Source organism: Sprattus sprattus (assembly GCF_963457725.1).
Source record: "Sprattus sprattus genome assembly, chromosome: 16".
In the NCBI taxonomy this organism is placed as follows: Eukaryota; Metazoa; Chordata; class Actinopteri; order Clupeiformes; family Clupeidae; genus Sprattus; species Sprattus sprattus.
The window spans coordinates 29,845,641-29,872,392 of record NC_137914.1 but is presented as its reverse complement, the minus strand read 5'-3'; the positions used below and the strand labels follow the sequence as shown (position 1 = coordinate 29,872,392).

General features: G+C 43.0%; 2 protein-coding genes across 2 annotated transcripts in view; both read right to left on the bottom strand.

Annotated features, from left to right (window-relative positions):
• phf19 (PHD finger protein 19) overlaps positions 1–8,337 on the bottom strand; it is a gene marked incomplete at both ends in the record, with an annotated part of 49,246 nt that extends 40,909 nt beyond the window's left edge. Inside the window, 3 exons of the mRNA XM_080853259.1 lie at positions 2,221–2,316; positions 3,393–3,474; positions 8,158–8,337. Coding sequence (XP_080709385.1) covers positions 2,221–2,316; positions 3,393–3,474; positions 8,158–8,337 — 358 coding nt within the window. The remainder of the gene's footprint in view (positions 1–2,220; positions 2,317–3,392; positions 3,475–8,157) is intronic.
• Positions 8,338–11,418: 3,081 nt separating this feature from the next.
• On the bottom strand, positions 11,419–26,367 carry traf1 (TNF receptor-associated factor 1; the record flags this gene model as incomplete). Its single annotated transcript, XM_080853644.1, has 10 exons — positions 11,419–11,637; positions 12,650–12,798; positions 13,123–13,300; positions 15,352–15,753; positions 15,861–15,929; positions 16,072–16,131; positions 17,322–17,483; positions 20,715–20,813; positions 25,891–25,975; positions 26,165–26,367. 10 exons carry the CDS (start codon positions 26,365–26,367, stop codon positions 11,419–11,421), a joined length of 1,626 nt encoding a protein of 541 aa, XP_080709770.1.
• Positions 26,368–26,752: the final 385 nt, after the last annotated feature.

Below are 26,752 nucleotides of genomic sequence, written 5' to 3'. Positions count from 1 at the left end.
GTTGTTAATTTATCTTTGTCTCAGTTACGTTGAGAAGCGTATTTTTTCTGAAAGTGTAAATGAATGCTAGTCTTATTTCCTTAACAAACGTTAGCTTTGTTGTGTTTGACGTTTTTATTAGCTTATGATAGATACCCAGTAAAGACATTTAAATATGCTTGATTGAAAATTATAATATAATAATCAGATATTACCTTATCTGAAAGGTAATAGTTGTTTGTGAGTAATACGTAGGCTATTTAACAAAAGTGTGTGGAGTAGAAAAGTGCTAAAAAAAAGTAGCGCTTTAGCTGCTAGTTTGTAGAACAATGTTATGTTTGAACCACTTGTAAGATGTCTCTGCATTTGCTGCTGTAGGGTGCGTAGAAAGTTGAGGTTTGTTACAATGTAATACAGTATATATATTCACGGTACCGTTTTCCTCTCCGATCCGCAGACGCACTTGACCAGCCACCAGCAGACGAGGTGGTAGTCATTGGCAGTAAGTGGAAAGCTGTAGCAGCTCATGTAGTATGTGATATAAGGATAGTGTTCCCCCACTTAAAATATCCCCACTAGGTCACTACAACACTGATGCTTACTGTATGTTAGAAGGACCACCCAGTTTGGGGATTACTGTAGAAAGGTTGCTAGATGGTGGTGACTTATCTGTGAGGCATTACTGCAGGAAGATCGTCATTTTGTTAAGTAGGCTGGGTTAACTTAGGGGTTAGTTTTGAACATGCAACTAGTCTAGTATTGTTAAGTGTGACTGTCTTGAGAGTGTAGAAGAGTGTCAAATGTTGTCTTGTTTGTTTACATTCCAGATAACTGGCCCCACACCGCTGTTTTGCTCCTCATAGAGACCTGGAGGTCTCTTAAGGAGAAGTTTGAGTGTCCCACCATTAAAAGAAAGCAAGCTTGGGAGATGGTTGCGGAGTGCCTCAGAAAGGAAGCAGTTAATGTGTCACGGCAGATGTGTGACAACAAGTGGAGGAACCTTAGGCACAGGTAAGCAAAATCACAAAAACTCAACCCCCTGAAGAGGAGAGTCACTCTCGCACACACTTACCTAAACAGCTGGGTCATTTTCATCTCAATATTTCTAATGCTCTTTGCTCTGCACTTTTTGTCTATTCTTTTTATAAATACAAAATCATCCGTGATGGGCATGGGAAGACAGGACAGGGCCGGCGAAAGTGGGAGTATTTCGCCGTGCTGGAAGAACTTTATGCTGGCGACCCAGCCGTGCAGCCCACAGTAGTCATCTCCTCAACCCCAACATTCACAACCCCTCCCCCACCACCACCACCAGATCAGGAAACACCATCAACTTCATGAACTTCAGCTACCATGACTACGCCACCGGTGAAGCCGAAAACAAAAAAAGACAAATTGGATGACAAATTAGAGGAAATCATTTTCAAGAAGAAAGAAATGACATCCTTAGGCAATTCACTGCAGCCATGGTTCGCATGTCTCAGGGCAATGAGCATTAACTTATTTATTTTACTGTATTTTAATATTTTACTTTATCTAACTTATTCCATGTATTAATTTATCTAATTCCAATGTAATATATAATAAACACAACAAACAATATACTTTACTAATTAGTGATTCATTTATTAACTCTTTTAGGCCTATTCTGACCTATAACATTGCCGCAATGTCCTCCCTCTTTTGCTGTGCTGCTCTCCTCTGTACCACCCTAGGACCATCTACAGTGGGAAGGACATCATCAAGACCATCGGCGTCCACAATTACTGCCTCGTCTTCTCCCTCATGGATAAGAATTAAATTGTGTAGGACACATGTGCTGGCAATTACTTTAGGAATGGTATCAAGTAGGACCATGTCAAGGTGGTGGAGTCTTCTCCATTTGCATTTTTAAAGTCCAAAGGCACGTTCAATGTGCACCCTTGTTGAGCAGTGGATATTGTTATAATTTTTTTGGACAGATTCAACTTAGGATTCAACTTTTTCCGCATCGCTCAAAACGGTGGTCTAACGTCACAATGGATTGGCTCCCGTTGAAATGCATGGTATTTAGAATATCGCGACGCTCGTTGCGGTGTCATGGGTTTGCACCGTTAGTTCTGTATTCGAGGGACCCTATACCAGGTCCTGCCCCCCTACATGTGCGTGGCATCACAGGAAAAGCCCTTCCTCTGAGCTCAGCGGTCACAGTTACCGGCTCAGGCATGGAGAAGGGAGGTGTTTCCTCAGTGACTCACTCACCTATTCCACACTTGCCACAGATGAGAATCCCGTTGCCTGGCACCGGCACCATCTCTGAGCAAACCGAGCACTTGGGCTCCTCACCGGGGACGCCGGCTGGAGGACACACAGCGAAAACAAGCATGTTGGCATATTCACACTGGCATATTCACACTGGCATATTCACACTGGGATACTCACACTGGCATATTCACACTGGCATACTCACACTGGCATACTTACATACGTATTAATTTAACAAGTTCATATTTTAATTGTTTATGTTTCTCAAAGCAAAGTTATCTATAAACTTTGTCGGGCAATGGTCGGCACGGTATCTCCAACACACACACACACACACACACACACACACACACACACACACACACACACACACACACACACACACACACACACACACACACACACACACACACACACACACACACACACACACACACACACACACACACACACACACACACACACACACACACACACACACACACACACACACACACACACACACAGGGGAGGGGAGAATGGAGGTCGATATAACAACCACACTCATCAGTATCTCACGAGGTCCTGAAACGTATACAGTTATAATTAACCGACGCATTACAGCAGACAAAAATAACCAAGCAAAGCCCCAGATGAGGGAGAGAGGCGACCGAGGTGTCACACTCTATCAGCTAACCATATGCTGCTGTTCAGAGATGTGGGTGGACATCACGGGGTTAAGACACTCAGGCACAATGTTATTTCATGGTTATTATCTTATCTACTGGCTGCTGAAAACAGCTGGAAGTTGAAACTCTAAAACAGTCAGAATGTTTATTATCTGAAAGTCTGAAAGTGTCACAATTTGATTTATTTACATTTTACTGCAATTTTCTCAACTTGAGTTCTGAGGACTTGTGTTATTTAATACTAATGTTATCTATCAACTGTTGAATACAATTTTGTTTAATATTTAAATTACTCTGGTTTTAATTGCCATTTTCAAAACAGTGTCTTTAATGATACATTGTGTTTTATTTGGGGCAAATAAATACTTTTGAGTCTGGACATTCTGGACAGTACATTTTCAAACTGTGGATAAAGATTGCAGTTCAGATCATGGATTGTGATTGTGAGTTAAAAAGATTGTGATGTGATTTTTTTTGGGCAGATCAGCCACCCCTACTCACCATGTTGGATGTCTTTCCACAGAACCCAGAATTTGGAGTTGTCCTCAAATGTGACGAAGCAGCTCTGTTTAGAGGGACTGACCTGGAACACGCCCAAACACACCCAGAGCAGAAGAACATCAGAAAGAGCCAATCAGGACACAGAGCTATCAGAGACAACCAATCAGAACGGAGGGGCATCAGAGATAACCAATCAGAACAAAGGGACAACACAGACACACACTCTAGAATAAGACATCAGCCAATAAGCCCCCTATTTACGGGCTACAGTGCCCGCGGGGACACTGGTTCGATTCCAGCCTGCTGTTTCTGTCGGACAAATCAAATTGTCAGGGCGGGCTTTATACGATGATGGACAGATGACCGTAACGTTATCAACTACGTCACCAACGCTTGGGTTGAGTTCGTATTCAACAAACATGGCTGCCGCTGGAGAGCTAAAATTTGGAAGACATTGACAGGGATGGTCATACTACGTTGCTCTGACTGGTTCTAGGTATATCCAATTGAACGAAGAGGCATTTCGTTTGAAACACGGCCCATAATCACAGCCCAATGGAGCAGTATCATTCATATTCTGACTAGAATTATGAGTATGACATCGTCAGGCTAATGACCACCCAGTGAGTGTGAGCAGCTTACGCTAGTTCTCCAGGAGATGTCATGTATCTGACAGACAGACAGACAGACAGGCAGACAGACAACTCGATGGGCTCAGAAAAAAGCACTACCAGGCCAGATAAAGCTCATCTCTAATTGAATGTTATCCTACACTACTAAATGAAGACACACAACTAACACACACTCACCCCTCTGAGGGCAGTAGTTACTCCACACTGTAAAACTAATCACCAACCAGACATACAGTGCATAGGTATGTATTTACATCTACATGTTTTCATTCAGCAGATGCATTTATCCAGAGCAAAGGACAGACGCTCATGTGTGCCCCCTATGGGTGCTCTCTGGGAAGCCAAGCCATGATCTCAATGCTGTTAGCACCTTGGTCTAACAGATGAGCCCCAGGAACACACATACAAACACACACACACACACACACACACACACAGACAGACACACACACACACACAGACACACAGACACACAGACACACACACACACACACACAGACACAAAGACACGCACACGCACTAGAGCATGGATCGGGCCGAATTTTTCTGTCCGAGCCCGGCCCGGTCCGACAGGATAGTAACCGAGCCCGGACCGAGTCCGACAGCCATTCAAATATTTTTGTTCGAATCCGAACCGAGCCCGACGGAATCAATTTTTCAACTGATCATAGTACTAATGCCACATTGACGTACGTTTTTTATGAATAGCCTGAGTTTATTAAACTGGGGCATCAACAGTTAAATGCTCTCTCTCACAAACAAGCGTTGTTGAACGCACAAACGTACACAATAAGGCCAATAAGTAGGCCTTGGTAAAAAAAATCGATTTAATCGATTTTGGATCGATTTCGTTTAAATTTCACGCTATCGATTCACAGGGCAAGAGATCGATTTTTTTCCCCCTCTTTCCGCCTCCACCCTGTGTTGAGTGCTTCCACAGAAAAAATCTGTGGTGTGTCTCTCGCTTTTCTCAGCCTTCTGATGATGACGCAGCTGCACACTCTACGTCATTGCGTTCTTGCGCGCGCGCACATGGCGAACGCATTGCTGGCGGGAAGAGGAATCACCTTACACGGTACCATGCTTCAATGCTAGCTTGCAACAAGCCGCCTGGAGCAGCACAGAGGAAATTGAAGGACATGCTGGCGATACCGTCACAGTCTCCGCGGACTTTAAAGATCACAGAGGCAATCGCAAAATTCATCTGCATGGATTTACGCCCGTACAGTGTTGTCGAGAACGACGGATTCAGGAACCTCGTCAAGGTAATGGAACCCCACTACGTAATGCCCCAGCGAAAACACCTTGCTGAAAAATTAATACCTACGATGTACGAGTCTCTGAAGGAGGCCATTCGAATCAAAATCAAGGCAGCAGGCAACAGGGTTGCCATTACATGCGACACCTGGACATCACTGTCAACGCAGTCTTACCTGACTGGCGTCCAACGCTATCCATAATCGCACCACTGCTCGCCTTGCTGCAGGATGCCATGACCCCCAGCGAACAGGATTCCCCTGTGGTGAGGGACCTGAAGGCTGCTGTGAAGAGCAACTTAAGGACAAGGTATGCTAGGCTCTCTCTGACAGCTCTCTCTCCCTCTCTCTCTCTCGTTGTAGTAGAAGATGGTGATTTATTTCATTACATTACATAATACACTTAGCTGAGGCTTTTATCCAAAGACACTTATTCTTTTTGTTTGTATGCGAGATTAAGTGTATAAATGCCATAATGCCGATGGTTTATCCTCACACTGTGCTGAAAATGTCTTTGAAATGTCTTAAAGATATGGTGCCCAGAAGGGGATGCTGTATGGAGCGACAGCGCTGGACCCGCGTTTTAAGGCCCTCCCCTCCCTGACTGCTGAAGAGCAAGATGAGGTATTTTCCAGGCTGCAGGCTGAGGCTGCTACTGCTGCACCTGATGTAAGTATTTAAACTGTCAATACTAAATAAATAGTAAACACTGTTCCACCAGTGGAACATTTAACGCCATGATACACAGGGCAACTTTTTTTGGCAATATTGCCAGGCAACATCATGATTGGCTATTCATTTTCTGATGGAATGGTTAAAAAGGTTGTCTGCTGCTAATGCACGTCTCTTGATAATGTGTGATATAAACAGTCTAAAAAACATGTTGTACTACTCTGTGTATCATCACATTTATAGTCATTGAAAACACTTTACTACCATAGTACTTCTATGACATTACACACAGCTTTAAGTCATTGTCATTCTGGTGACAATAAATTGATTACGGGTCATGTTTTAACTGGTTAAAACATTCTCTATTGAATTATGTGAATAATATTATTTCCTGTTATTTAACAGGCAAATACTGATGGTGAGACTGAGGAGGAGGAAGGAGCTGAAGAGAGGGTGACTTCACCCAGGAAATGCAGTGCGTTGGAGTCCCTCTTTGGACAGGCCTACAGAGCACCATCGGTACATGCAGATGGAAGAAAAACTCCATCTAAACGGGCGGAGGAAGAGATAACTAAATACAGGGCAGAACCACCTGCTTCCCTGAATGAAAGCCCTTTGACCTGGTGGAGGTCACGTGAAGGGGAGCTCCCACTCTTAGCGCGCCTGGCAGGGCACTACCTCTGCGTCCCAGGGATCAGCGTTGCATTGGAGAGGGTATTTTCCACTGCGGGTGATTTCATCACAGCAAAAAGGAGCTGCATCACCCCAGAGCATGTCAATGAGCTCCTTTTCCTAAACAAGAATCTCTAAGTGAGACTGTTACTGTTTTGAAAGTCGAAGTTTACTGATGAATTTAAAGAGTTAAATAATATACTTTGGTGAATATTTTGTGCAACGTTGCACTTTATCATTTGCACTTTTTTTACTTACTGGAAGATGGAGGCTTATGGTTGAAGTTCCTGATGAATTTAATGAGTTAAATAATATACTTTCGTTGATATTTTTGCAACGTTCATCATTTTCACTTTTGCACTTTTGCCTTCGTTGAACTTTTACTTACTGGAAGATGCAGGAATTTTTAATGTTAATATTGTAGTAAATATGTTGAAAAAATATGAATTTAAGGAGTTTTATAATACTTGAATATTTTATCTTAAATGGTATAATCTTTACAATGGTTATATTTATATCTTTTAGGAAGATGGAGGCAGTTTTGTTTATAGTTGCCTGGATTGTCATTAATGTAGCCTACAAAATAAAAACATGTCTTTTGCAGTGTGTTGCATGGAGATTGCTAAGGATCTTAATTAACAGTCACAACTACAAGATTTTAGTCACAATCAATGATTTTAGTGATGAATTAATGATGATAGCCTATAAAGAATATTTCCTTACAACTTAAGAAAATTATCATTCAATCTAGGAGCAGATGGAACCGATTCGGATTGAATCGAATCGAATCGTGATTCATCGATTTAAAGCCTTCAGAATCGAAATCGAATCGTTTCAGGAACTTGGCAGTGATACTCAGCCCTACCAATAAGCATATTTAAATTAAATGATTCACATTGCAAGAACTTCACACTTCTTACATTGGACAAATCCTACAGCCTAATTAGAATCTGCATCGTTTACTAAGCAGAAATATCTCCATACAGTAGATTTCCCTTCGTTTAGTATCATGTTAAACTCTCCAGATGACAGTTTCTCTTTCTCCGTCATTTTGCCACCTGAAATCGTGTTGTCACGGATATAAACAAATTCCCGCTACGGGAAGAAGGCTGTTTATCCTAAAATTTAGGACCTAAATGTGATTTATTTTATTCTCAAAAACGAACTTTTGCATCATGTGAAGCAGACAGTTGGCTTCACTATTTATTAAGATATTTTAAATTTGGAATGTTCAATGCATTATCGCGCTGATGGGTCGAGCCCGACCCGAGCCCGCTTATACATTTCTTAATATTTGTCCGAACCCGGCCCAACCCGTCGGGTTCCGACGGGCTCGGGTCAGGTATCCATCCTCTAACACACACACACACACACACACACACACACACACACACACACACACACACACACACACACACACACACACGCACAGACACACACACGCACATATACACAAATACACACAATTGTACCCTAGGGTCCATTTAGTCCATTTAGCTTCAGTGGTGAGTGACAGTCCAGTGCTCCACTCACCCTCTGGATCTTGCCCAGGTAGTAAAGGCCGTCGGACCAGCAACAGAGCACGTACTGGCCCACGGTCAGGCTGGCCTCCAGGTCGCTGGTGTTCCTCTCCCTCTTGGGCAGCAGACGCTTGGGCTCGGCCTGCTCGAGGCCCACAGGCAGGTAGTCATCTCTGTAGGTCGACTCCAGCATGTTTCACTCAGCCCTGACGCTCCACACGCACACACCTGTGAGCACACACAGGGTCAGTACTTAGAAAGAACACAACAGCCGCATGTCAGTTCAAATTGGTTATTGAAACCGACCATCTTCCTTTTTTCCCAACATACTGAATTATTGACAGCACAATTGTTTAGTTCCAGCTCATATCACTGGGTTCAGATCTCCAGCCGTCATAATGTCAGAAATAAGCATTCGCATAACCTGGACTGGATGCACAAAGCTGTCATTCATGTCACACAGTAGAGCCCTACAGAAAGCACCCGACATTTTTATAACGATGAGTTGTCACAGACCACAACTGCGCACAAACCCACAAGTTCTCTGATGATTGAAATCTGAAACTAGCTAGCTAGAATGACGTGAAGTGAATCGCTATTGCGGATCTGCCAGCTCGGTGACATAAACTTGCAGGCTAAGAACAGTAGTGAGAATCTCCAATGATCACTCAAAATATCCTATTTTTTTTTTTTTTCAACTTCACCAGGGACTGTCGGGTAAGTCAGTTGCACCACAATATGACTGATATCACAACTCATGCAGGGGCAACGAAGGATAGCTCTTGAAGAAACGCCCCAAAGTCTCGGTGTATAGTCCCCATGCAATATCACTTTCAGTCAGTTGGATTTTACGCCCTGAACGTTAAAATGCCAAATGCATTGGCTGAAACCAACTTCTCCCGAGAAAGACCAATATGCACAGTTGGTTTGTAGTGGAACTTAACTGTCTGGGTAGTGGAAAGGCTGATATGCGCACTTGGTTTGTAGTGGAAGTTGACTGGCTGGACAGTGGAGAGTTGCTCAAGCTAGTTGGCTCCTCCTACACATTTTTGTTACGTCCTGCTTTGAATAGCTGAACTAAAGGAAGACGAGCGGTTCGAACTACACGTTCAATTCAACAAGTGCAAGCCCAATGAGTCAGCTTTGAAACTAGAACCCAGAATAATCATACGTTTCCCTATTTTACTAAATGCAACACTACAGAACACAACTAAGGCTCTGATTACGGAGCTATCGAGAAGTTAGCGAGCTAACATAAGTGTTTATATAATGTGCTGTGATAATTGCTGCTGCCTCACTGCTACTGTAACGTTCCTGTTCATTTGTAAATGCTACTATCCAATCTATTCATACACGTATCATTTGTCATGACATATCTGCATCTTTTAATTCATCTCGCAGCTTATTCCAAACTGACGGACAAGGCATGCCTTCTAAACTGTACCTTACCGTGCGTGAGCTCTCAAACAGAGACGTTCCTGGATCAGCAACGCACTGTATCTGGTATAGTAGCTATGCACATCTAGCGCCAATCCAAGTGGAGTTAGCTGGCCAAAGTTGCAAAGTCTAGAATTATTACCTATTATGTGTTACACACTGTAAACATTTTAAATAGAACGACTGTTATGAAACCTTTAAATGGTGTGAAATCATAACATGTAGGACAATCGGCAGAAAAAATGTTAACGTTTGTCCAGCACAACTTGGATGAGTCCATCTATCATACATGAACTTGCAGTCGCCCCAGGGGCAGAATTGGTTTTCTTGTTTTTGCTTACCTGTTTGAATGCCCTCCGATGTAAGAATAGAAACTCACAAAACGCAATAATTACTCCAGAAGCACTATGTCCCATTCGCAAACTAGTACTTTTGTAGTTAACGAGAGTGCAGCGCTTGAGTTCAGACTGTGCAAGTCGCCATTTTTTCACTTTTTCCCGCGAATCATTTACGTTTTGCTTATGTAATTACTATAACAGCATCATCAAACAGGAAGCTCGGTATTTCAAAGTTTGATTCAAATTGTCTAGCTTTCTGTCCAATGATATTGCATGGAAAACTACACGACATTGCAGCTACTCAGTTTTAGGGAGGAAACGCTAATATTGTCGGATTTTCCCTGAAGTGCAAAACGAATTTTGAAAAACAACAAAACAAAACTCCATCAGCAGTAATAATAGACTGGTAGAAGAGCATCAATAATAATAACCAAATAATAATAGTTTTCATAATAATTGCTTTTTTTAATGTCATTGTTTTCATTATTTTATTGTTTCAGTAATTCTGCTGACCTTATCTAACTAGCTAATCTCGCTCTTATATTGTCTTTTAAACAAGGTCCCATATAAGTCTATGCAATATTTATCACACACACTCTTTGTTTGTGTTAACGGAAGGTGACAAACCTATAGGAAGATAGGCGGCATGTGTCTATTTTCTTCCCTGCTGCAGGTCCTGGTTATTCAGACACAACACCAGAGAGACACACATCTGCATTACTGCAGTTTGCTTTTAAGAGAGCAACGCCAGGTTTAAGTGAATGTTCTCCTGAAGTACACATTTCATAGTTTTTCTGATGGCACTCATTTTACGAATGCATTACTAGGCTTTTTATATTTGTTTTGGAAATAAACATGCCCACAACTGGTTCAAGACGGAGTCATTTTATAATATTACCTTCTGCCTTTGAGCCATTAAATAAATTGCAAGTACAAAAAGTACAACATTTGACATCAGACATACATTCAAATTCCTATAAATGTGTTATAGGCTTACATTTAATATCACATGTAATATCACAAAGAAAGTAAAAGTCTATTACGTTCTGTCAGAAATTGCCATGGTAGTGCCAAGATAGCTGCTTACGCTATGAAACAGAAACCCTTCAGCTTTCTAAAGGAATATTTAAAATACTTCTACATCTTCTGAAATGAAAGGATCATTGAGAGACACATTATGGAGTGTGGCACAGCTTCAGAGAACACTAAAATGAACATAAGTATAGTTTTATGAATTTAAGGACTTCCTGGTGTGACTTTTGAACAGATTTGGGCTGTTTCCCAAAAGTGAATATTTGATCATCCTACCTAAAATAGCTAATAAATAAAATAAAAAAAAATAATTTGATCATCTTTTGATAGTCGTTTCCTCATCTAACAATGTAGCACAATAATAGCTTTAAGGAGACATGTCGTTTGGGGTGGTTCTGAGTTCTGGGTTCTGAAACCAGGGCCAGATCTGTTCTGAAGTCAGTGGTGATCTGCGACTGGTCCCAGACTTAGGAAGAGGTGTCCACCAGGCATTTGATGAAGAGTGTGTTGCCCTTGCAGTAGGCGTGTTTGGGTGAGGACAGCTTGCCCAGTTGGCAGAAGCGCGGGCATCCACTAGCCACATTCATGTCCGAAACAGGCCGCTGGAAGGAGGCGGAGGTAAGATCCGGTCGAAACACGTCCAGGACATTTTCTCTCTGGTTCTGGTCTATGAGGAAGAAGGTGACCTAAGGGAGACATCATCACAGAACCCTCAGCTGAGTCGACTGATAAAGTCCAAAAGGACAAATTGTAAGAAATGTATTCATTTAGCAGACGCTTCTATCCAAAGCGGATGACCAACACGGATTTAGATTTCCATCAGTGTTTGTGTTTCCTTTGGTATAAAACTTAGGACCTTGTGTTGTTAGCATTCTTGTTCTGCCAGTTAAGATACAGGAGCACAATACAGGAGCATTTAAGGGGTCCTTTCTAGTCCCTATGGTCGTATGCATCTGGACAAGACATATACAGTATGTTTGAGGGTGTCCCTTCTAGTCCCTATGGATGTAGTGGTCTTAGTGAGCCCTAACATTATTTGAATCAAAACAGGCATGAAAAATGAAGCCACTCTGTTAGAGACCCGACCTTCTGCCTGTAATGAGATTTATTATAGACCTCAGTGCATGAAGGGCATGTGCATTTGCGAAAGTGAAGCCTATACCCACTTCATTTGCGCATTTTTGGAAAATAACATGCAAAGACATGTGTGAAAGTAAAGCATGTAGCTGAAGATAACATGCTAAAGACATGTGTGAAAGTAAAGCATGAAGCTGAAGATAACATGCTAAAGACATGTGTGAAAGTAAAGCATGAAGCTGAAGATAACATGCTAAAGACATGGGTTAAGCATGTAGCTAAACATAACATGCTAACGACATGGGTGAAAGCAAAGCTTGTAGCTGAAAATAAACCATGAGACTGAGGCTGTAAGTCGTCTCACCTGCAAATAAGTTCATACATGCGCTTTGTTCAAGAACAAAGGAAGGTTCTGAGTGTATTTGACGGCTTTTATACCACCTTGTACGATACTGTAAGCAGCCCTGCCTTATGTAAGGACATTATGCATACATGATGGGAATTTTGTCTACTTTAAGGCCTTTGCACTTTGGAGTATTCCACACTGTAAGCGGTCTCACTATGAAATGATGTTTCTTTAAGGGATTTGTGTCATGGATTATGGAAGATGGACGGCCTCACCTTGTGTCTGAAGGGCCAGGTGAGGAGGGCGTCATACTCTCCCCTCATGATGACAAAGAACAGAGAGATGTGTGTCCCCTTCCCCACACCGTCCCCGTTCAGATAGAGGCGCAGACACACCTTAAAGCCATACCTGGATGTGTAAAACGCTGACAGAGAACACACACACATTCAGTACCACATGCCTTTCCTGGTTATTACTGCTCATACTGCTGTACATTGCAACAATACAGTATTTAGGATTGAAATGTAGTGCAACTAGTAACTGAATACATACTGAATAGTGAGTTTTGTGTGTGTGTGTGTGTGTGTGTGTGTGTGAGAGAGGGAGAGATAGTGTGTGTGTGTGTGTGTGAGAGAGAGCAAGACGGAGAGGGAGCAAGTGTGTATGTCTTCTTGCATTTGTGTGTGTTTGAGAGAAAGAGAGAGTCTGTTATTGCATGTGAGTATGTGTGTGTGTGTGTATGTCCCACCTGGAGAGTAGAGGTTGCTCCTCTGGCCCGAGGCCGCCTCCTGGAGCTTCAGGTTGATGTCTGGGACCCTCCAGAGGAAGGTGCCGTCGTAGGAGACCTCCTGCAGTGCACTCACCCGCTGCTGGAGGGCGCTCACGAGGCCTTCTTTCATCGCAAGACGCTGCTGCTGCTCCGCAATCTAAAGCCAGGGGGATACACACCCACACACACAGTACACAACCACACACACACACACACACACACACACACACGCACCCACACACACAGTACACAGTACACACAACAACACACACACACACACACGTCAACTACTGATGTCGCCCCACAATCTTCAAACTAGAGGGAATACCCCCCCCAAACACACACACACACACAAACATTACCTGCTGTTGCTGCCCTATGTCAACAAAACAACAAAAGACGGAGATGTCTCTCTTTCTCACACATAAACAAACACACAACCCTCTGTCGTCAATTAGTACTTATTAGTGAGCAGAACATGAGCAGAAAAACACTATCTTTTCTGTTAGACTGTGTTTCATTTATGTAGCATTTTGAGCATTGTGTGCGAATGTGTGTTTATGTGTGTGTGTGTGTGTGTGTGTGTGTGTGTGTGTGTGTGTGTGTGTGTGTGTGTGTGTGTGTGTGTGTGTGTGTGTGTGTGTGTGTGTGTCTGTATGTGTGTCTGTGTGTGTGTGTGTGTGTGATACATGAAAAATACAGGCCCCTTGCCAGTGTAGGCATGCATTCATCAAAATGTTAATAGAAGCTGGTTAGTTTCACCATCGCTTTTGACAATTAACATTGTCCCAGCACACTTTACGGAAATTGACATTTAAAGCTTTTGAATTAGTGTCTGCTTCCTCTTCCTCTCCTCCCTCGCAACACACACAGACACACACTCATCAAACACAGCTAACACACACACACACACACACACGTCTAACACACACTCCATTCATACACACAGGTCCAGTGTTAGTGGTGAAACATATGAAGTATGGTTCTGAAGGAACAAAACTGAGATCCCACTGTGCTTGTGTGTGTGGCTGTTATTGATAAGAACAGCAAGCCTCATTGAGATCTTGTTTTTCAGCGGTGACAAATTAATCTATTTCCTTCTCTTGTGTTTTTCCTCCTTTCGCCGTGTTGCACAGATGATATCATCAATGAATTATATTGAGTAAGGGCATGTTTGCCTCCCTAGCACGGCCTGATAATAACAACAACAATAATAAAAGGACAATGTAACAGAATGGAAATGTAATGATTGCCTTCAAATGCCTTCATGTTTCTCAAGGCGTGCCGGTGTTTTGGGAGATGAATAGATAAGGTTGTCAGTGTTTACAATCAGTCTAAGGCCCCAGCCCCAGCCCAGCCCAGCCCTGTGTGTGTTAGGTGCAAGAGAGAGGCAATGCCTTTCAACAGTAGCCTTCTTTCTCCTCTGAGAGAGGCCAAGGCTGGATGGATGGCGGCACACACACACACACACTAATTTGAAGGGTTTCACCAAATCAGCAGTTTTCTCCCGGTAGGAAGGTTAAGTGCGGCAGGTCGTACCGCTCTGCATTCTCCCAACCCCCAGGGACCAGAAAACTGCCCATCTCTGTAGAGGCTGTGTACGTAACAGTCAATGCATTAGGAACCCAAAGGGTTGCACAATGCCTTTCCTGGCTTTGACATCCAATCCATTTGTTGTGCTCTCTGTTCTCTCACACCGGTCCTCAGCGTTGTGCCACTCTCTCAGAGGCTGACTCATTCACGCTAACTCATTCACGCTAACTCATTTACGCTACCTCATTCGCGCTAGCTCATTCGTGCTGAATCATTCACGCTAACACTAACTCCTTGCAGACCCACACATTCATCAGCAGTATGTTGCTTTACTTCAGATTTTCACATTTCAGAACACTCATTCTAAATGAAAGAACTAACAAAGGTCAACCGGTTCTGGTGTGACTAAGGTTTTTTGTTTCCAGAGGAGGGATTTCCAGTGAGGCACATGTTTTACTAACCTTAGTGTTTTCATCTCTTCAATACAATTTCAATCCCTTAAATTAATCAAATAAATGTATGTCAACAACTTACAAACCCAGGAAACACCCTTGACTCCTTTACTTTTTAAATACCAAGCTTGGTCAGGATGTATGTGACTTGGAACTCAATTGTGGCCAATTAGCTCCGGTGCTACTGAAGCTTTCACTGGAGTCTACTGCTGAGGCTGCCTACCTTAGCCTCCAGGACCCTCCTGATATCCTGGGTGCTCTGGTCGTCTCGCTCCATTGCGGCCATGGACACCTGAACCTTCTCCACCTCGCGGTTGAGCACAAAGATGATGTTCTCGAACACCTTCACCCTCTCCTGCAGTGCGTCCAGCTGCTGGCCCGTAATCACGGCCGCCTGGTCCTCCCGCAGGCTGTGGGCCAGAGACATCTCCTCCTGATCCCTGGACCCGCCACCAGCCCCGCCATCCGCCTCCAAGCTGCCCCCCCCAGGGCTGGAGAGGTGTGCGGGGAGAGGCTGGGAGCGTCTGGAGGTGGAGGGGGGGAGGTCACGCACGGTTTGCAGGAGGAGCTGGAGGTGGGGGACGTGACTGCTGTTCTCATGCTCGCATATCTTCTCTGCACTCCCCTACGACAGAATAAAACTACTTACAAAAACACAACTCAAGAATTCATTTTATATTACAAACAAAACACACAATACAAAAGTAGACATTACAAGGACAGGCGCACTACCTTGAATGTGCATCCGACGTCAGAGAAGATACAGGAGTCTTTATCCTTGGGGCCTGCATTCTTACCATTCTACCAAAACACAAGTATCGTGTCAACACACCATAGCAACACCCCATAGCAACACAAAGAGAAAAAAGAACAGATGTGTGTGTGATGTGACCACCCCATGGCTGTAGTCGCCACTGACCACAGGACGTTGGTGTCTGTTTACCTTCTCCCTCTTCTCCCTGGCCAAAGGATTCTTATCACCTTGTCGGTGGCAATTATGCATCTACAATGACACAGCACACAAAATGTACTTATTTACCTATTTTGCAAACAAAATCATCTCAAAACAATAGCTTTTCACTAGGGCTATTGGAGATTTACATAATGAGAAACAGTGCATCATTTTACAGTTGTGGATTGTTTCCACACTGCCTCTCTCTTTCTCTTTTTCTTTTTCTCTCCATCTCTCTCTCTTTCTCTCTCGCTTTTCTCTCTCCATATGCAGAAACCATTCAGATATCCAATTTCCCCTCTGAGTGGCCAAGTTTCGTTTGACTTGAGCTGTCTGATAATAGTTTGGAGCTGGTTTCCAAGATTCTTGAGATTTTTGGGTGGTTGCATCAGAACCATCTGACCCAAAGCCCAGTAGAATAGGACAAAGATCACCGACAGGGACACAAAAAGAAGATATCTCAAACATCTCATCTCTGTTCGTAAAAAGAGCGCCATTGCAGCACAAACACACAGAGAACGTTTTTGAAAAGAGTTTTTCAGTTGAAAGAGCCTATTGCGATCTGTGCGTGTGTTACAAGAGCACGATTGAAAATGAACTATACACTTGATAGGGCTGGTAGTACAGCAGAACCATAAAATGTGTGTGTGTGTGTGTGTGCCTGTGTGTGTGTGTGTGTGTGCCTGTGTGTGTGTGTGTGTGTGTGTGTGTGTGTGTGTCTATGTGTGTGTTTGAGTGTGTGTGTGTGTGTGTGTGTGTGTGTGTGTGTGTGTGTGTGTGTGCGCGTGTGTGTGTGTATGTGTGTGTGTGTGTGTCTATGTGTGTGTGTGTGTGTTTACCCAAATGTTCTGTTGTTGTTACATTTTACAATCCAAACTGCACATGTCATTTTCCTTGGACTCAATCATGTATAAAAACATTGATTGACAGACTGAGCGTATTCAGCCGTGCGGATTGATAGACAGATGGATGGATTGACTGATAGAAAAACTCACACATAGCTGTCAGACAGAAAGACAGAAAAATAGACAAACAGACTAACTGATTGGCTGATTGTTTGATTAATGAATGAATGAATGAATGAATGAATGAATGGAAGGATGGATGGATGGATGAATGAATGAATGAATGAATGAATGGATGGATGGATGGATGAATGAATGAATGAATGAATGGATGAATGGATGGCTGGATGAATGAATAAATAAATGAATGAATGAATGATCCCTGTCCTACCTTACCTTAAGCTCAGCTAGGGTGAGGGTTTGGGTGCAGGCAGGGCAGGTGGAGGTGTTTTTGGGGCAGCCCTTCTCCAGGTGTAAGACCAGAGCCTTCCTCAGCACCATGTGTCCACAGCCCACGTTACACGGGATCAGAGCGTACTCACACTGACTCTGATGCTCCTGAGAGAGAGAGAGAGAGAGATTGGGAGGGAGGGCGAAAGAGAGAGGGCGGGGATGAAGGGAGAGGAAGAGATTGGGAGGGAGGGCGAAAGAGAGCACGAGAGAGGAGGGAGGAGGGAGAGAGAGAGAGAGAGAGGAGGGAGCAGGGAGAGAGAGAGAGAGAGGAGGGAGGAGGGAGAGAGAGAGAGAGAGGGGAGGGAGAGATTGGGAGGGAGGGCGAAAGGGAGAGGGGGGGATGAAGGGAGAGGAAGTGATTGGGAGGGAGGGCGAAAGAGAGAGAGAGAGAGAGAGCGAGAGAGGGAGGGAACTTCTTGAAACTGGTATATGGGGGAAAACTTTCAAAATAATAAAAACAATGTACTCAAACAACAAATGTGCAATTAGAATTGGGAATAAACGCACAGAATTCTTCTCCCAGGAACGGGGTGTGAGACAAGGCTGCCCACTATCACTGACCCTTTTCAATATTTACATCAACAAATTGGCAAACACAATACAACACTCTGCAGGCCCAGGACTTGCACTGCAAGACACAGAGGTCAAATGTGTTCTTTATGCTGATGACCTAGTTCTGTTGTCACCATCCAAAGAAGGCCTGCAACACCACATGGACATAGTGGCAAACGTTTGCCAGACGTGGGCCCTTAAAATTAATCCCAAAACGACCAAAGTCCTTGTCTTTAGAAAACGTTCCAGGCTACAGGGAAACACTGACAACTTTAAGATAGGTAACTCCAAAATTGATCAAACATGCAACTACACCTATTTAGGCATCACCCTCACCTCAACAAGACACTTTGGCTTGGCTGTGAAGGAACTCAAAGAAAAGGCAAAAAGAGCATTCTACGCCATCAAAAGGTCAATTCAATTAGATATACCAATTCGAATTTGGCTTAAGCTATTCAAATCAGTAATTCAACCAATTGCACTGTATGGTTGTGAGGTATGGGGTCCAGCAACAAAAGGTGGCTTTGCAAATTGGGACAAACATCCAACCGAAGCCCTGCATGCAGAGTTTTGCAAAAGCATCCTCCGGGTACAGAGGAAGACACCGAACAATGCGTGCAGGGCAGAATTAGGCCAATACCCCCTGATCATTAATATTCAAAAAAGAGCTGTCAAATTTTGGCAACATTTAAAAATGAGCGACCCCCACTCACTCCACTACCAAGCACTGAAATGTCAAGAGCTGAATATAGGGAAGAGCCCCCTTACCCAACTTGTCCTGAGACTTAGTGACCTAACACCAAATCTCATCACTGAGGCTCAGGACAATGACTCAGTAGCCAGGAAAATTAGACCCAACCAAATTACAAACACTGAAAAAGAGAATTATATTACCTATTGGAAAGAAGCCACCAAAACACAATCTAAATTACAATGTTATTTGGCCCTAAAACGTGAATACTCAACAGCTACTTACCTGAATACAGTAAAAGACATAAAACTCAGGAAAACTTTGACAATGTACAGACTCAGTGAGCACCACCTCGACATAGAAAGAGGCAGACACAGGCAAACCTGACTGCCCAGAGAGGAGAGACTGTGCTCACAATGCAGTCTGGGGGCCATAGAGACAGAGGCACACTTCCTCACAGAATGCCCAAAATATGAAATCATTAGAAAAGGTACATTTGATAGGTTCAATCTGGTCATCCCAGGCTTTCTAACTATCACAGGCGAGGCAAAATTGCCATATATACTTGGGGAAGACAGGGATTTGGCCAATCTAGCTGCTGGGTATGTGGCAGCCTGCCATGACCTGAGGGACAGCCAGTAAGGCCACAGAAATGCAAACTAACTGTATGTTTGTTGTTATTTTTGGATTATTCTTTTGTTGATTTGTTGATTATTTGTATTCAACTCTGTTCATTTTATTTTTGTCTTTCTGTAAATGTATGTAATATGTATGTGTTGATTCAGCTTTGGCAATAGTGTTAAAAAACATTCATGCTAATAAAGCTTCTTTGAATTGAATTGAATTGAATTGAATTGAATTGAGGGAGGGATGGAGATAGGGGGGAGGGAGAGAGAGAGAGCGAGACAGAGAGTACAACAGAGATGCTTGGCAACCTGTGTGTAATAGATGATGACTGATTAAAAACCCTTGTACACATTTCAGTCACATGGGCTCCTGCATGTAAGAGAGCTCCACAGGGTGACCTGCGTAATACTGTCTGATGTTCTGCTTCCCATTAAGGGTCAGAAATAGGGCTAGGGACAGGATTGTGTGCTATCATCTGATTTTTTTTTTTTTATTGAAATGAAGATTAAGGATTTAAGTTTCCTGTTTACTTATTTTGTGGGGGACAGCTGGAGTTATTGAACCTTTAAACATGGATGTAAATGCACTCAATTTGAATGTCAAACATAAATCCCATTGTCGTGGACCGGATGATAGCATGATAAAAATGGACAGTAAATTAACTTGAAATAAAACACAAAAACACCTTAAAGTCACAGATAAGGGTTAGAAAGGAAACTGGACCGAAAGCACATCCCTCATCTAAAGCACACGCAAGTTCAAAAAACAACCCCTCCCACATACATAACCTTTTAATTTACACAACACAACACAACACAACACAGCACAATTCAACACAACATAACACAATTTAACACAACACAACACAATTCAACAAAACACAACACAACACAATTCAACACAACACAATACAACATAAAAGAACACAACACATAACAACGAAACACAACACAACACAACACAAGACAAAACCACACAACACAACATATAATAACACAAAAGGACACATCACAACACAGCACAACGCAATATAACAGTAGCAAACTCACTCACAACCATCCACAGCGCACATACAACCATTAACAACACACAGACAAACAGAACTTTTATCAAACATAACACACACACACACACACACACACACACACACACACACACACACACACACACACACACACACACACACACACACACACATACACCCACGCGCACAAAACCTTCAGCATCACACATTATACAGTACCACAACAAGTCCCACACACACACAAGCACACAAAACCTTCAGCATCACACATTATACAGTACCACACCAAGACACACACACACACACACACACAAGCACACAAAACCTTCAGAATCACACATCATTCAGTACCACAACACACACATACATACATACATACACTCACAAAACCCTCTGCCCCTCACACAACACGCAGCAGAGGGTGACCTATTGAGGGAAGTACCTCAAAGTCCCTGAGTATGCCCCTCCATGGGCAGCCGTGGTTGGCACAGTGCACCTTCAGATTGAGGATCTCCTTGGTGATGGCTGCGTCGCTGAAGGACTGCCGGGGACCCGGGGAGAAATACACAAATATTCCAACTGTGACTCATCGGAGTTAACCAACTCACATCACAGCCAGGCCCACTCCTAAGGCCAACCCACACAGCACAGAGATCACTAGTTCACTATTTCACTTAGTATTTCAGCATCCACTTGTGAATTGTCTTGAAATGGACTATACAGTATACAGATTTTCAAACAGTATCACATATTGATCTTATGTCAAAAAAATGAAATAAAATTACTGAAATGAATTAAATAAAAAAAACTTAAGTCAAATCAGAATGTTACCGTCTTCACATGATCATTTGAGATTCTTCCGGCTATCCAACCGCATCTGGGAGCTGGCCGCGCGTGGGTGATTTGCTTATTTGACACATTACCATGACACATTCCTCTCAAGCCTGAATGTTTTCCCCTTTCATCTTTAAACACTAAGGGGACTTTCTCTAACAGACTCTAGGAGTCTCCAAAACACAGGCACATGGGCAGCGCCTTCCATCCTTGAGCCCAAAGCCTTCTCAGGTGGCATATGACGCTGTAGGGTAGGGTTCTCAAACTCATATTGCTCGGGGGCCGATGAGCATCCAGTCTGGTCATTGGGGGGCCAGATTTTACGACTAATGTTGGGGTGGCCCATATAAATCAATGGAACTTTTGCAGGCCGGATAAAATCGCTTGGAGACCCGAATTGGCCCGCGGGCCTGAGTTTGAGACCCCTGCTGTAGGGCATCTGGCCCATACCTGGGTCTCCACCCCACAGGCAGCAGCCACCTGAGGGCGGGGCCACCAGGGTCCATCTTCACATTCACTAAGCTCTATAATGTCTTATGGACGGAGGGGCATTGGGAGCAAACCCCGGAGCCAGTGGGATTGGTTAGCAGGTGAATGAAAGACTTCTGGTGGCTACAACCAGTAAATTGCACCGTGACATTTGGATAGGACACAGTAATAAATAGTTTGTACATGGGTCCTTTGCTATTTTTTTTTTGCAAGGTTAACCAAAAACATTATAACACTGCCCTTGTTACCTTGTAGCGATACCATTTGGTTCAAATAGTCAGTGTGTGACAGCACTTCATCAGCATGTCTTCTTCTTCAGAGCGGGATCTGTCCTAGTATCATTAATTGTTGATTTGGGCCTCGTTTCCCGATAACGACGTATCTTAACGTTCTTCGTGGATTTTGGCGACATAGTACACTCAGTAACACTTTCTATTTACGAGCGTTTCCCGAACATCATCTTAAAGTCAGGTGCACGAGCGCCACGTGCACGAGTTCTTAAGTATCTCTTAGGGTGGAGGTCGCCTGTTCATCGATGTCAGACGAGTCGATTTTCTCACTTGTGTATACATGGGTTTCTCGGCTACGTCATCACTGGTTGCGTGCGCAATCTCGCGGTGGAGGAAGGCAACATGACAGGGAGTTGTTGTGTGGTGAACTGCTCTAACAGAGTTGGTAAGATGTTCAGTATACCTAGGAGGAAGCATCCGTTTGCCAGGAAAAATAAAATATCAAATCAAATATAGAAAAAGGCTCAACAATGTACAAGGTTACGTTTGGGAATATGTTGAGGGTGTGTGCAAGCATTCATGGCAACAGAATAGGGAACGGTAGGCTAAATAAGTAATAAACAATACATTTAACCCATTGGCGCCGGATGCTGCGTAGCGCAGCATAGGCTTTCCTGCCGGTTGCTGCGTAGCGCAGCATAGGCTTTCCTGCCGGTTGCTGCGTAGCGCAGCATTTTGTACACGTGCTGTTTTCATGACGAATGCAGCGTATAACTCACTCTGGTTGGTTAAAATTACACATGGGATGGGTCTTAAGGCTTTGCTAAAGATCAGATGACCACCAAAATGAACTTTGGTTGGCTGAAAATCACGTCAATCAATCAGATAGCCACGCGATATTCTGTGCTTGTTTTCAGTGATACCATGCTGGCTAGCGAGAAGTAGCAGTGAAGAAGTAGCAGTGAACATGGAGTATTTTGATAGCGATGTCAGTGATTTCGACATAGATTTTGAAGGATTTGAGTCTGAGAGGGAGAAGGATAATGACTTTGTGTCAGAGGATCCATTAGATACGGCACAGGAGTGGGATTTTGTGGGCACGGAAGGAGAGGAGGAGGGATTCCAGGTGGACTGGACAACCGGCAATGATCTGGAGGTAATTATTAATGTTTTGTTTTCTTGTGCGATCTTCTGAGTTCTCTTCTCTTAGAAAACGGAATGGGCAGTAATGATAGTGGTGCTATAGCGATTACTAATGGTGATGATGGTTGATAATATATACATGCAATAATGTTAGTTATAGATACAATAATGGCATAATGAATAAATAGCATTTACATTTAGCAGACGTTTTTGTCCAAAGATTTTAGATAAGAAAAATAACGTGGAGAACTGTATAGCATAATACATCATAATGAATAGTAATACAATTATGAATAAATATAAATACTATAAATAACATTGATGGAACTGGAAATATACTATTCTGTTAGTGTAGCTTTATTGTGTATCCAACTTGAATGTGTACTCCCTGTCTGTGCCTCAAAGAGACCTGAACAATTGGCATATGAACACCTATAACCCCTATACCCTATAGACAGTCTAGTAGGCCATTGTCTTAGCACCAGCTGAGAGGGTGGGTCTCATAATAATACAATGATTGAATGCTTTGCCATACGTTTTTACAGATATCTCCATCTCCAGGATAACGTTGACCCCGCCATGGCTTCATGCTCCATGTGAACTGCGAGGCCAGCTCCACCCCAGGATGTCTCCATCCCTCTCCTCTCCTCCCTCCCCATTTCTCTTTCCCCCTCCCTCCCCCTCTTCCCCTCCCTCATAATGTTTGCATACTTGAAAATTGTATTTATTGTATTTTATATCATTGATTTATATTGTTTTTGTGTGTTTGAGAGTTTTTTACAAATGTTATTGTTGTTTGTGTGCTCAGGGAGCAGGTTTTAATAAAACCTGCAGTTCTTACCTTCACAATGCTTCTTATTTCATGTTTCTAAGTGCTACAGAGGCTTAGATATTAAGGTTTTTGTAGACGTTGACAATTCTTACTGTTTTCTCAGAAAACCCTCAGGAAATGAGGTACTTTCTCATAGAATAGCATAGGATTTAACAGGCGTTTTTAGCAGGCGTTTTAGGCAGAAATGGGTTAAACTGGGCTTTCTGTATTCATTTGTATTAGGGTAGATGGCTTTCTGCCGCGGATTTGCGCGCGCAGCCTTCAATGTTTGTATACAAGAAACCCATGTATAGGCTCATGAATGAAGTTCCAATAAAACAAGTGTCGACATAAGAACAATACCTCAATAAATATATATAGGCTAGCGGGTGCCACCCTCTTGATTGATTTTCAGCCCGGCTTAATGACATGTCAATTTCCTAATATTGCAGCCTAACTACACAGTCAGAAAAGCCATCTCCTTAGTTCAATAACATATTATTTTGTATAATCTTTATTTTCAAATAGGTACTCAATATTCTTTATTTCTATTTTGATGGGAATAGGCAGGTGAAACAATGACATTCTCATGATGTGCTATACACAAAAACATCCTTTGGATTTCTTCTATAATAGGCCGAACGACGCCCCTGGTGGATTGCATCGCTAAGTGTGAAGTTACTACTGGATTGCATCGCTAAGTGTGAAGTTACTACTGGTCCTGAGCACACGTAGAATTCTTCTCAACGAAAGATAAACTTAAGCTAAGTGCCGCGTCGGGAAACCGCTCTGCAACGTAGGATCCCTCTTAAGGCCGAATTATGCTCTGTTTTAGACGTAACGCGTAAGCACGTAATTTACACAAGGAACTTGTTTTAGACAAGTTTTGATTTAAGGTTCGTTTTAGACGCAGAGCCGTGTTGCAAGGCTTGTGAGCCGTGTTGCGTGTTGCAAAGCAAATTGACGCCAGAACTGTAGATTTATTTTTGAGTTAAGTAAGCCTATTTATTGCAGCAGGACAAAGGAAAAAAACTTACCGGAGCATGAAGGTGTAGTGGGCAAAAGGCTTGATGTTATGAATACATGTGTTACACAAAATACAAATGTTGGCAATTCAGTACCAGTGGCGAAAAAGACAGCACATGACGCAAAAGTTCGTTTATTGACATCTTTTAATGACTGCGACAGGCTTTAAAACGATGTGTTTATGAGTTACATTATTCAAAGATGAGGTGGTAAACGGCGAGAGAATCTCATCATGTTGTCAATGCTTGTAACTACAATGGTGCTGGCCACAAGGTAACGGCAGGTTACTGTTAACTTTTGTATATGAGCAGACCGGGCTCATTCTATCAAACTCGCTGGTGCAATTGATGGATTCACGTCAATATGAACTCCATGAAAGATATCGCCATGACTCACAAGTGGCGGAAAATGAATATGAAAGTACCTTTGTTCGTGAATGACCACATTCTCTCCAAACAATCGCGGGTGAGAGTGGGATATTCGCGGTAACTTGAGCGTCCTTATAAGTGTTTAAAGAGGATTTGTAAAGGAGTTCATGTCTTCGGACCGCTTCTGTTATGTTTGTTCCTAATCCATAAGAAAAGGCTTGTGAGATGGTCTGCAGGGTATTCATGATTTAAAAAAAATATCTGGGTCTAAAAAAGACTGTATGCTATTAACCCGGAAACGTGAGACTCTGTGAAAGGCTGTGGTAGCCGGCCAATCACAGCCTTTGCGAGCTGTGTAGGGCCGTAGTGTTTTAGGCGCATAGTCAGGAATTTTGGGCGACGCACTTAAGCACGTAAGGGGGGGTATTTTACAGCGCAAGGGGGGGTTGTGTATCTTACGTGCTTACGCGTTACGTCTAAAACAGAGCATAATTCGGCCTTTACAACCGATTTCAAGTCCTTTTTAGGCTAAGTGCGCGTTCAGGAAACGAGGCCTTGGTCTCCTTAGTAATATACTACCAGTATGACTACTATTTAGTGCTCCTGCCTACCTCTTCTGTTTGGGGAAATTATGACATTTTATTGAGTTTTTATCTTTCTCACTATGATAAAACTTCAATCTGCTAAGACATTACAAAAACAGGTGATTCAACTTACATTATCCAGGGTCAGTATGCTTGTATCACTCTCTGTGTTGGGGTCTCCTTCTTTACACTTCTGACACACAGGGGCTTTGTTGTTCCTGATCACAGAACAGTTTTCAACACACTGATAAACACATCCAAAATGTCAAACAAAGCACATTATTGTTCAACTGCAAACTTATTTCTATTTCCAAAGCAAGCTAGTCGGCACCACACAGTTGAATTTATTCATAAATGTGTGAATATGAAGACAGTATTTGCTAATAAATGTTTATGAAGTGGCTTACCTGACTAGCCAGTTGACGCAGGCCAGGCAGTAACGGTGGCCGCAGGCAGTTTGACGGGCTTTATTAAGGACGCTGTTGCAGTTGCTACATAAGTATTTCTCATGAGGAGTTTGGTCGCAAATACTTTGAGGGAACCCGGATGGATATTCATTTTCATCTGGCGTAGATGAAACATCTTTAGTGATGTCTTTTCTTGACGCCATGACATTCGATAAAGTCTGAAAAAGAAGTAGCCTAGATTCTGTGCTCAGTCCGTGCTCATGAAAGTTCTACCTGTTGACTGTGTCCCCGCTCTGTAACGGAATGAAGCCATTTCTTCAAAACATTATTTGGAAATTAACAGCCGCGGATTTCCCCTTCATACATCCCGGAAATGGCTTTTAAACCCCCATTTCTCTATGTAGCTCTAAATGACAGGACAAGGTACATCTCTTCCTTGGTCGTCTGAAATGTCATTGATGTCATTTAAAAGGACATAGCAAAGAGATTTCTCCTGCGCTGTCTCTGACATCAGCAGGCTCAGTTTTTCTGAGAATTAGAGTGAGGGGCTGCGCTTGCACCACAACTCGAGGCTATGGAAAGTCCCTG